Source organism: Anguilla rostrata, chromosome 3 (genome assembly GCF_018555375.3).
Source record: "Anguilla rostrata isolate EN2019 chromosome 3, ASM1855537v3, whole genome shotgun sequence".
Classification (NCBI taxonomy): domain Eukaryota; kingdom Metazoa; phylum Chordata; class Actinopteri; order Anguilliformes; family Anguillidae; genus Anguilla; species Anguilla rostrata.
This window is the reverse complement of record NC_057935.1, coordinates 26,075,982-26,088,737: the sequence shown is the minus strand read 5'-3', so window position 1 is coordinate 26,088,737 and position 12,756 is coordinate 26,075,982. Positions and strand designations below refer to the sequence as shown.

Here is a 12,756-nt window from a genome sequence, read left to right as displayed (position 1 = left end):
GAATGCATTTAATATTAAATGCATCTCGAATCACATTCTCTGTCTATGCGGTTCTTGAAATCCAGCCCCTGAATCGGAATGCGCATCCTATTACAACTGCCCACTATATCAATTAGCAGATTCCGTTTGTGTTTGTTTGATATCGTTCAAACAAGCAGAGCCCGAAATCGTTTTTTTTTTCTTTCATTCTTTTATTTTTAAAATTAAGATGAAGTCGTCACGTCGACTGTAAAGACCAGCAGTCTTAATTATCCAAATGGAAAACAACATCCACTTACGCGTTGTTTCTGGCCCGGTACAGACGCCCCCCTTAACTAAATTGTTGCTGGCCCCAGGAGGTTTAAAAAGTCCTTTGCTCTTCCAGTCAAGACAGCAGCACCCACTTCTACAAGCTTGCAGACAACCGTATCACGTGGGTATTTTTCTTATAGTGAATGTTTCATGCTTGGCATGTCAATTCTCACAAACTCCGGACAACGTGGTGAGAATGATCTGTCGTAGCACAGCCGGAAGAAAAAAAGACACATAACAGCTGCATTTGGAATGGCACTTGAAATTATTTGGCAATATGGAATTATAACATCGGTGGAGCGGACCATACAATAGATTATCTTAATTTCCTTTGCATATTATGGCTGGGAGCGATGTGCGTGGTTGTCTGAACAACGGTATCTGAAAAAGGAGGGGAATATTTGTTGGATAGCGGAGTAGCGGAAGTCAAAATCGAAGGGGAGATGGAGTGAAGGTCTGGCTGAGACCCAACCGCGAGAGCTCCTGTTGCCATCACCGGCGATGTCTTGGGCAAAATGCATCACATTTGCCCAGTATCCTTCCTCAAAAAACGCCCTTAGCAGAGTACGAGCAAAGCAGGGTTTCTGCAAATCTTTTTTTCTGATCAAGGTAATCTTCAGAAGCAAACAATGACTTCTTCAGCAAATCGGTGCTAATGGAATACGTTAATCTGTAGTCATCAGGATTGCTTCGGTAAATGCACTGAACGTCCGAGCGTTTTGTTGTTTTAGTCACCGTTGCTGTATTGCTACAGAACATAAGGAATGTTGGGATTCCAGAAAAGAAGATTATTTGGTGTTCTTTCAGCACCAGTTATTGTAGCAGTTGTGTGCTGTGCACAGAGGTAAGTGTTCGGTCCTCAAGTGTATATGGGACGGTTGTCTGTATGTAAAGTAGGAATAACCCTCTGGTTGTTTCTTTTCAGCGCCAATGAACCTGGGAATATGTCTTTTGTCAAAGAGACAGTGGACAAACTGTTAAAGGGATACGACATTCGCCTTCGACCAGACTTTGGGGGTAACGTTACGTCTTTCTCATTTTGAGTGGTATAATTTGGTATTAGGAAACTATCAAAGGCTTGTGAACGTTGTTTGCCGCTCTGTGATTACCCGTGTAGTGGTGAACATGTAGCCGAATGCATTTCGTTTATAATTGTGATTTTTCATTCATTTTAGGGGCACCGGTTGCTGTTGGCATGAGTATAGATGTGGCGAGTATAGATATGGTATCCGAAGTCAATATGGTGAGTGATGTTTCCTTTATATTTTATGTATTAATGTGACAATGTCTCCGTCGTTGTGCTTATTATTGTATTTCCAAGAAGGAAATGTATCAAGTAGTCCCCCAGCTCAATAATTGCGCACTTTACTTTCCTCTGGCAATGGTGATGTTGCTTTATCTAGGGGTAATATATCAGAAAGTTAATTGCCGGATACACCTGGGTCATTCTGGATTTGCATTAAAACGTTATGTTTTTCCCCTCGATTTTGTTCCTCTACAAATCAGACAAACGGTTAACAAATGGATTATGTTAGGCCTACGTGATGGGGTGGAAGATAAACCTACATTCACATAGGTGGTGATTTTGCACAGTAGTTGAAAAGGCCTTATCACTTATGGAATTCGCCAGAAACGTGTGGGTGCAGTCGGGTTGTACGCATCACTAACATAGCCATCCATTCTGCGCACTGATAAACGTGGCATCCGTTTATTATGCTGAACAGTGCTAAATCTGGGTTGTTCAAATAAGTGTTAACGATTGATGTGGTCCACAGATGTGGAACATGTGTGCAGCATTTGACCAGTGGTTTGTTGTTCAGAATATCTTAAATTTTCCAAGCATCTTTATATTGTTTAATCTACTGTGCGTAACATATTTATAGAGAAACTATCATAAACAACTATCATAAAATGACTAATCTCTGCAATCTATAATCTCTGTAAATATACCCCTTCTGATCAACATCCTTGTGTGACACAGTATGGGTTAATGGTGGAAGCCCGCAGCTGTGGTAGAGCAAACTCTTACCCTGGGCTGAATATTCTCTCTCTCTCTCTCTCTCTCTCTCTCTCTCTCTCTCTCTCTCTCTCTCTCTCTCTCTCTCTCTCTCTCTCTCTCTCTCTCTCTCTCTCTCTCTCTATAACATGTGTCTCTGTCTCTTTCTTAGTTTTGCATTGTTAACTGTAGTAACATTTGAAGTTTTCATCTGCATAGCGAAAACCTTTGGATAGTTTCCACTGCACAAAACCTTGTGCAAGGACGTACAGTATGCACTTCAACACTTGGGAAGTACTTTCTAGGACTATCTCACATGCTTTGTAATTTGGTTGCACTGGATGATGAACTGTTTAATTGTATGTTTATTTCAATTTAAGGTGCATTGGCTTTGATTTCAGAATGTGATCATCTTATGACTTAATATGGAATTGCTTTATGACACACTTGATACTGTATTCTTTTCATAATTCAGCAGGGTTTTTTTTCCCCATCCAAACACCTGAACACACAAGTGTGTATGTAAAAAAGTTGTAGGATGTATGAATACATTTAAACCTTATGTCCCATTGGTCTAGTAGATGATGGATTTTGTGTTTTGTGTAAAAAAGTTGTAGGATGTATGAATACATTTAAACCTTATGTCCCATTGGTCTAGTAGATGATGGATTTTGTGTTTTGTCACTGGTATTAGCATGAAGTGAATTTCTGTTAGAAAGAAAAATAATTATATTTATGTGAACAAATGGAACAATGTTTCTGGATGAGGAATAATGGATGTACAGTCTGCTCCATAATGATTGGGATAAAGACATATTTTTTTGTGATTTGGCTCTGTACTCCACAATTTTTAGATTTGTAAACAATTCACATGTGGTTGCACATTCTTACAGTAGCTTTTATTTAATGGTATTTTTATTCACTTTGGTCCCACCATGTAGAAATTACAGAACTTTTTATACATTTCAGGGCACCATGTGTTAATGTTAACCAATGTTAATGACATATTAATGTCATGTAAATGCATATGCTTTGCATCCAATGACTACTTGAAGCCTGAGACTCACCATGTGCCGAGCATCATATTTTCTCTGGTGATGCTCTGCCAGGCCTGTGCTGCTGGCATCTTCAGCTCCTGTGTGTTTTGGGGGCGAGTTGCCTTAAGTTTTCATTTCAGCATATGAAACACATGTTCAGTTGGAATCAGATAGAGTGTGTGACATGGCCAATGAATAATCTTCCAGTTTTTGGCTTTTAAAAACTCCTCTGTTGCTTTTGCAGTACGTTTGGGATCATTGTCTTGCTGTAGAACTACGTGTCATCCAGTGAGTTTTGAGCATTTGCTTGAACATGAGCAGAAAAGGTGATTCCTTCTGCTGCTATCAGTAGTTACACCATCAATGAAGACAAGTGAGCGAGTACCTGTGTAAGCCATACATGTCCAAACATACAGTAGTACCCCCACCCTCATGTTTCACAGCTGAGGGGAGGGGTGCTTTGGATCTTGGGAAGTTCCTTTTGGCATCCACATTTGACGTGCTCCTTCCATCACTTTGTTACAAGTGAATCTTGGTCTCACCTGTCCACAAGACCTTTTTCCAGAACTCTGCAGGCTTTGTTAGGTACTTCTTAGCAAACTGTAATCTGGCCATCCTATTTTTGCAGCTAACTAGTAGTTTGCATCTTGCAATATAGCCTGTGTAGTTCTGCTCGTGAAGTCTTCTGTGGACAGTAGTCACTGACACATTCATGTTTGACTCCTGAAGAGTGTTTCTGATCTTTCAGCTAGGTGTGTGGGAGTTGTTCTTCATTATAGTGAGAATTCTTCAGTAGAAGCCTTCCTTGGCCTACCTGACTCTTTTTGATTTTTGAGCTCACCAGTGCTCTCTTTCTTCTTAATGACATTCCAAACAGTTTATTTTGGTAAGCCTAAGGTTTGGCCTGTGTCTTCTTGTCTTCACCCAGTCAACAGAGGGCGAGAGAGAGAGAGAAACACGGAGGGCTTTACGTTAAGATGAAATAATGTATCTTCATAGGGAGCAACTGAATACCTTTCTTCCATAAGCACTGTGATTAATCAAGGAAAACTTGCTGACTCACTGACTCCTCTCGATAAGAGAAATGAGCTTTATTAAAGATTGGCTTTAGCTAGAAGGCAGTCGAGATCTCCTGGGCTATCAGCCAAAATTAACAGCGTGTTGGGCCCTACCAGGGATCAGGCATGGGAGCCTATCTGGCTATCGGCCATTTTTCTGAACATAGTGGGTTTTGACAAGGCCCGGTTGTTGAATCAGCCTGGATATCAGCCACATTTCACATGTCAGTGTTTCAGGAAAACAGTGCAATCACTTTCAGTCACCTTATGTGAAGATTAATAACACTGGTGCAACATAACAAACAGGAAACAATTTCAGTTTTTACTTTGGATCTTTGATCGTCCTACGATTCCATCAAGCCAGGCCAAAAGCAACACAAAAAAGGCTTTCTTATAAATAAACCGTACTGTTGTTTAAAAAAACAAACAAACAAACAAACAAACAAAAAGAACAAAGGTGAGTGCTACAGAGAATGTGTGTGGGAGGTAAACCATTAGATTCACAGGATTCACTTTACGGCACTATTGCTGTGTGAGAACCTACCCAGTCTGAAGGATTACCGCTGTCTAATGATTGCTCTGAGAGACAGATTGATTTCACAGGAAGTGGAGTATGGAACTGTAGTAACAGTAATGCAGGGGAGAGGGAAAGCCATTTCCAGATCAATGGAACCTCCCTCTCCATAATCATATAGGGTATGAGAAAATGATGATGAAGACTGAGGTAAATCTTAAATGCACCATAATGGTGCAAAGTGCTTTATATATTCAGCAGATGCAGTTTATTATGATGCAGGCTGTATAATGGATAAACCATATCTGCCAACAACCAAGTGCCATCTATCTAGGGTCCTGTAGGTGGGGGTGAATATGAAACAAAAAATGCATCAGGAGTTGCAATGCATTATTTTCTCAAATAATTATTACCCATCATTTTTTTCGATTAAAGATGACCATTAACACAGAGACACTGGCTTTTTTGGTTTAAGATCAATGTTTTTCAGGGAATATACTTAACAGTACAGGTGTGATGTGTAGGTTTCTGTGTAGGTTTCTGTATTGTGCACAGACAGGTGTAGTAAAGTGTTTCCAAAGTCTCAAAGAGGAAAAAATAGGAGCCTGATCATATTCTCCAAACCAGTTTCTTTCTGGTCTGCTGATTTCAGTTGAAGAAAAATTCCATGTGTAGTATTTCAAAGCAGTTTGCACTCTTCATATTGTACTGTGGAATCAAATTAACTCGCTCACCTACAGCGTACAATGTCATATAAAAACAGGGCTGTTGCATGATTGTAGATACTTGTCAGAGTATATCACTTCCAAATGGCTGTCCTTTATGTGGTGATTTAGGAATGACACTTGCTCTATGATATTTTGTTTGAGCACATCTCTGGTGTGTCTGATCTTAGCAAGACATCACCATTTTGCAGTATGAGCACTGAATCAGCGGTGAGTTGTGTGGAAAACTGCAAAACGGACCTTAAACTGCTTCTTTGAATAGCATGCAGTATAAAACTTAAACTGACAGGACACGATAGAACATGTTGCATTCTGTCAGTAGAATAAGGGAGCATAGGTGGAGGTAAAAATAAATTTTACTATTAATATAGAGTTGTCAATACCAGGAACAGCTTGGCAGGTCATGTCGTCATGGTAGAGACATTTGGGGTTCAGGCTTGATGTAGTGCTGGATACTGTAGTTTGTAGGTGAATGGTGAGCTTAAACTGGCTTATTAGCCTGTTCTTGTCATTATGGATCTTTATGTTCTCATGTTGCATCACTGTGCCTGTTACCTATAGACCTATACATGTAGCAAAGCTACAAAGATTGGATCCTATACATCTATAGTTGAGGCCAAAAGTTTACATACATCTAGGCTAAAGACATTCAAACTCAATTTTTCAAAACTCCACACGTCATGTTACCATACATTTCCTGTAAAGTCAAACTTTATTTACATAAGAGGTCATTTCAAAATAATAGCCAAGAGACATATTTATTTCAGCTTTTATATACTATATCAGATTTTCAGTGGGTCAAAAGTTTACATACACTTTGTTAGTATTGCTTAACTTGTATCAAACACTTGTGGTAGCCTTCCACAAGCTTCTCAAAATACTTTGCCAGTATCTTTGCCCATTCCTCCTGACAGACTGGAGTAACTTAGTCAGGTTTGTGGGCCTCCTTGCTCGGACATGCTTTTTAAGTTCAGTCCACAAATTTTCTATGGGATTCAGGTCAGGGCTTTGTGATGGCCACTCCAATACTTTCACTTTGTTGTCTTTAAGCCATTTTGTTACAACTTTGGAGGTACGCTTAGGATTATTGTCCTGTTGGAAGTTTTAACTTTCTAGCTGATGTCTTGAGGTGTTGCTTCAATATTTCTAGAAAATTCTCCTTACTCATGATGCCATATATTTTCTGAAGTGCACCAGTCCCTTTTCTAGCAAAACACCCCCACTACATGATGCTGCCACCCCCATGCTTCACAGTTGAAATGGAGTTCTTTGGATTAAAAGCCTCACCCTTTTTCCTCCATTCATAGCGCTGATCATTATGGCCAAACAGTTAAATTTTTGTTTCATCTGACCAGAGAACACTCCTCAAAATGGCTAGGACTTTGTTATGGTGTTCACCTGCAAACTTCATTTTAGCTCATTTATGCCGGTCTTGGAGTAGGGGCTTCTTCCTTGCACGACAGCCTTTCAGGCCATGGTGATGTAGGATTTTCTTTATGGTGCATGTAGATACTTTGGTACCTGATGCCTCCAACTACTTCACCAGGTCCTTTGTTGTTGTCTTGGGGTTCAGTTGAACCTTTCGGTCCAAAGTTCATTCAGCCCTGGGAGTTAATTTGTGCCTCCTTTCTGAAAGATGCAGTGTGTGGTCCCAACATTTTTATATTTGCATTCAATTGTGTGTACAGATGCTTGTGCTACCTTCAGTTGTTTGGAAATTGCTCCACACCAGACTTGTGGAAGTCCACAATTTTTTTTCTGAGGTCTTGGCTGAGTTGCTTGAATTGTCCCATGGTATCAAGGGCAAAAAGGCAGTGGCTCCAAAGGTAGGCCCTAAATACTGCCACAGATGCCAATTAAGTCCCAATTGACTCCTAATTATGACAGTTGACCAATCAGAAGCTTCTACAAAGTCATTACATCAATTTCTGGAATCTTCCATATTGTTTAAAGAGACAGTCAACTTGGTGTATGTAAACTTTTGAACCAATGGAATTCTGATATACTGAAATAAAGCTGAAATAAATCTGTCTCTAATCGATTGTTTTAAAAATTACCTCTGATGTGAACAAAGTAATTGCCTTAATTGACTTGCCAAAATAAATGTATGGTAACATGAAATGTGCGGACTTGTGATAAACTGCGTTTGAATATCTTTAGCCTAGGTGTAAACTTTTGGCCTCAACTGTATACAAAGAAGGATTCTTCCTAATCGAATGGCTAGTGACTGCTCTTACCTTGGAAGGATATGGTTTAAATCGCCAGCCAAATATAAGACTTTGGTCAATTTTTTTTTTTTAAATGTGCTTTTCTAACTGGCTTTCAGCAATGAACAGGATGATTGCTGTGATGGGGAATGAGCCAATCTATGACAAACTTGTACACTTGTACATCTTCCATTATTGAAATGCTGGCTTTGAGGGTAAGCATAGTGGGCCCTATTTAAATTTGGCAGACTTACATACTTGCTTAAGTGTCGAAAGCTACATGTGTTCTCAGCATGCCCACGGGTGGGCAAATACACTGGCACTGGAATTCCATTTATAGTCCATCCTAGTTTCTCTGATACCTTAATTATACATATAAAAAAACATTGAAATTACGTTCTTGACAATTAAGTTTTCAGTAACCCTGAACAGCCCGTTTATGCACATTTGCCTTAAAATATCATCTGGGTATGACCATAAAGTGAAAAAAAAAAGTGTTAACTTTTCTGTACATATGAAAATCCTTATTTAGGATTGTTTTCAATAGGTCTGTTTGAAACATTAGCCTCATAAACAAGAAGTCCCTGACTGTTAAAAGTGCTCTGTTTATATATTGATTCATAGCCCATATTTTGTTTCTGTTTGACCAGTGTGATGAGTGTTTGTTCTTCTGCCTCTCTCTAGGGAAGGCTTGTGTGATAGCACGAGAAGCAAATTCATCATTTCGATAATGAAGCTGTAAACCACCTGAGAAAAGATCTCCCTCTATTTTATTAATTATATGTATTAATTTGGATGCCCAGATGTGTGAAATAGGCAACCTATTATAATAATAATAATAATAATAATAATTTTTTTTTTTTAAAGCAATTATACTTCAATTATTTAAAAATCAACAACATTTTAATATCCAGTAATTCTATCATGGTAATAGTCTAACAAATTTCCTTTTGTTTAATACATGGACTAGTGCCAGATACCAGTTCAAAGGTACAAGCGATGGAGATGGCAAAAAAAAGATTTTATGCTGGAGGTAGTTGTGCAACAAGTGGCCAAGTGGCCATTTTACATGGTTCACAGTCCCTTACACATGGACACGTGTCTGCAAATGTATGACATAAGATTGTGGAAGTGGTGGTGCTATGTAAGTGGAATGACTTGAAACATAAATGACTTGAATCGTAAATAGTGGGAATTTGATAAGTTTGTATCATTACTTCATCATGTGTTAACTTTCAGCAAAGCCTACATTGGGATTATTTTACTTGTGTCCATGGTACAAACACACAGCTTAAGTGTATAGGGTTTTCCTCCATAGAGAATCATGTGGCGGACTCATCCAACAGTGTCAGCTTGAAAGAAAAAAAAAACATAAATACAAGCATCGTACATGGGTGGATTTCTAACATTTGTGACGCAATGGCGGCATTAATGTCGTTTTACACCAGGAGCACATTTTAACAAGCAGAGCGGAAGCGAGGAGTTGTTTCATTTCTGCAGCCATCTTAATTAGTGTTCGTATTTAAACTGGAGCTAGAAGTGGAGCAGCTCCACACCAGGCTTGTGTTCTTGAAGCTTTTTCCACCTGTAGTCAGTTTTTTTGCGAGCGGGCCATGGCCGCGTGCAGACCGCAAGCCAAATTCACAAAAGCGTGCCGTTAAAATTCATTGTACACGCTTATATTTTGCATCATATAACCATGGCTGTACAAAAATAATGAATTCCTATTTTCTGCTGAACTTTGTTAAATTATACGGACTATAATATACTATGATATAGATGAGATGGCATAAGGTCTCATAATGAGCAGGCTATTCCTTTCTTGTCCTATGTAATGGGTGTTGATTATTTTCTGACAACTGTGGGTAGGATGTTTTTCTTGTCTGTCATTACTGATCAGTGATTACTGTTATATAAATAAACTTACCTTCCCTAGCCTTGATGTCAAATAATTTTAGCTACAAAGACACATTTTGACTTAAATACTATAAATATTCGGTGAATGATACCCTGTTATACCCTGTTAAACAGTGGTTTAGAGAAAAATGCTTCTGAAATGAGCAGTATTGTTGTTCCAAATTGAACACACAAATCTTTTTGAATGATTCATTTTTTAACTCAGTGCATACCGAATTGTCAATGGTATGTACAGAAACAAAACGTAAACTCCTGGACTGATTTTGTGGTGTGTCGTTCGTGAATGATTATTCTTTCTGAACAAATTCTTTTGGTGAACGATTTGTACTGACTCACCTCCATGTAAAGACTTGTTCATTTGACTCAGCTCTCAGTACATTGCGTAAAACATAAACATACCAAAACAAAAACACACCATTCACTGAAGCTGCAGCTACTCCTATTTAAACATTTTCACCATTGGGCTGTGCACAAGTAATTAGCCAATGACAGCATTGATTCACTTGAGCGAGGCGTGCTCTCTGAGCCCCTCCCGTTTGTGTGATTAAAAGCAACAGTCCTAAACTGAAAGCAGTGCCAACGCTGAAGAAAAAATACGTGAAGGGACCAGATCCACAATGAGCTAGCTACACAGTTGCTGGATCCCTACCACTCTCCCTCTCCCAAATGTCTCCGTATTGCAATGACAAACACTTGCCTGTGTGCAATTGAAAGCAATTGGCTTACAACTTAACCCAGCTTTTTGATTGCATGATATTATGTATCCAAAATAAAATGTGAATGAAAGAGTATGTTTGCAGTATGCATTCCCCAACGGATTCTGTATCAATAAAGCTACATTAGAAATTGTCAGCGAAACAGCTCTTTTAATAAAATAACCTGTCGATTAAAATGTTATAATCATTCCTTTGTAGGTTACATCACATAACTTGCATCACCTAACTTGTGCACCTTTTATTTTTTAAATGCAGGGTAAATGTTGCGCAAACATCTGTGAAAAGCCTAACAACGTGTATGCCATGTAGAAATTCACTTACAAATGACAGTGGGTGACAGTGGCTTCTGGGTAGTTTTTCATCACTAAAAACTAAAGGCAATAAATTATCAAAATGTAAGCATCTGGCATATGCCTACGGGACTTATTTTAGTATTTGCACTGTAGGAATTGCAAATAATATTTATGCCATTAAATATATGATAAGAAATTGCTTGTGTACTACTGTGTTGGAGCAGAAGCCCATCAGACTGGTCTTTCATTTGTTTCATTCAATTCGTTCAAAGTTCGAAAAATTCAGATGAACAATTGTGCTGAATGTACTGAATGACTCAAATGAACTAAATGTTCAAATTAACGAAATGTACTAAATTTACTGAAAGACTCAAAAGATTGAAATGAACTGACTGTGCTGAATGTACTGAATGACTCAAATTAACTGAAAGATTAAATTGGTGCGAAAGCTCGAAAAGTAGCCTACTGAATGACTCACCGTGTGTATAGCATAGGCCAATGTGTGTATAGCATAGGCCAACTAATGCCTCGTGCGAGCAGAAGCGAGACAAACAAACAGGAAATGCTATGTGTTTGGTGAAAGAAGTGTTTCAATTTGTGAAAAGTAATGTCACGTGATGTTTATAATGATGTTAATGACAACCTTGATGACAACTTGAACTTTTTTTAACAGTGCTATGAGGGCACATTCTCCTCATTTGGTAAAAAAATAACTTAGCATGTGGGGTATTTCTTTAAACAAAACTCAATGGATGCAGCCTAGCAGACGATATCTTTTCACTTAGAAACTGCGTTGTCCTTAATTATATAATATGAAGAGATTGTAGCAATTAAATTAGACTTATTTGATATTGATATTAAGCAATTAAATGATGTTGGACTTAACTGCAAGTCTTTATGTCAGCAATAACAAATCAAGAGAAATAGAACTATATAAATATAAAATATGGATCAGGGTTGAAAATATAATAAAGGTAACCTATTGCAAGATCAACAAATGAGAAATTACAGCGAAGAAACAAAATGATAACAGGAATAAAAAATATAGAAAAATAATAGCCTTTAATAGAATATATATAAAAAGGAAAATAAATCAAATAAAATACAATCTGGGACTGTACAATCATCAACAAATGTAGGCTGCATAGCTTATATATTCTACATACTGAGTCATTTAGTGCAAATTGGCATTGAAGAAGACCAGCTGTCTAACTTTTCATGCACTGATGCAGTTACTCCTTTCTGAACCAATTTGTACCGTTTTCGAGAAAACACGCTCCAATGCATAGTTGCACAGATGTTACAACTATGCACAGCCGGGACCTCATCACCACCAATAGCCTTTTAAATTGATGGTTATTATGGGGTCCACCAATTACTATATGGTAATATAATGCCAACCAAATGTGTGAATGGAAGGTGCATATGCTTTTATCCATGAATATAAAGAACAAAACAAATCGTTGTTTAAAAAGCAGATTTATTAAAAATATGAAAACAAAAAAGTAGAATGCAGAAACAGGTATTGCCCTTTCAAACTAATAAAAACGAATTCTGTTTGCCAAAAAATCCACCTCTCTTTTTGCATCTGCCTCTTCTTGCGGGTTGGGGTTTAGAAACCGCATCTGTTGGGAGTAACCACTCAGTGTGTGCTCTGCTTGCCCGTGCACTTTGGGCGACCACATATGGTGTAAAACCGGCCTTACTCCAATGTGGCGCTGTATCGTAATCAGCACAGTGCACTTGGGAAGGTGCTGCTGAAGAAGAATGCAAAGCTACACAGCCGTGTGCACGGAGTGCATGAGCAGACTTTGCTCTCAGTTCGCTGTGTTTGGACAAATACATCTTATTCTCTTTCGTACCCAAGCATGCCCAATATTCGCAGACATAGTTCCTTAAATTACAGCCTGTTTAATGTTTACAAGCAGTGGTTGGGGTACCCCAAGGATTGCTGCATCTTTGGAACGCACGACATTTCTAAATCTGCATTTTACCTTGCGTT

The 12,756-nt window shown here is 38.5% G+C and overlaps 1 protein-coding gene across 4 annotated transcripts in view; it reads left to right on the top strand.

The window, feature by feature from the left end:
- The window catches only part of gabrb3 (gamma-aminobutyric acid type A receptor subunit beta3), a 118,663-nt gene that overhangs the window by 48,413 nt on the left and 57,494 nt on the right, over window positions 1-12,756 (top strand). For 2 of the 4 annotated variants that reach the window (XM_064326984.1, XM_064326985.1), the window contains exons 3-4: window positions 1,217-1,308; window positions 1,467-1,534. In XM_064326984.1, the coding sequence (XP_064183054.1) occupies window positions 1,217-1,308; window positions 1,467-1,534 (160 nt within the window). Of the gene's footprint in view, window positions 1-339; window positions 1,136-1,216; window positions 1,309-1,466; window positions 1,535-12,756 lie in introns of those variants that run through there. The other 2 variants (XM_064326986.1, XM_064326987.1) reach the window with 2 other exon arrangements.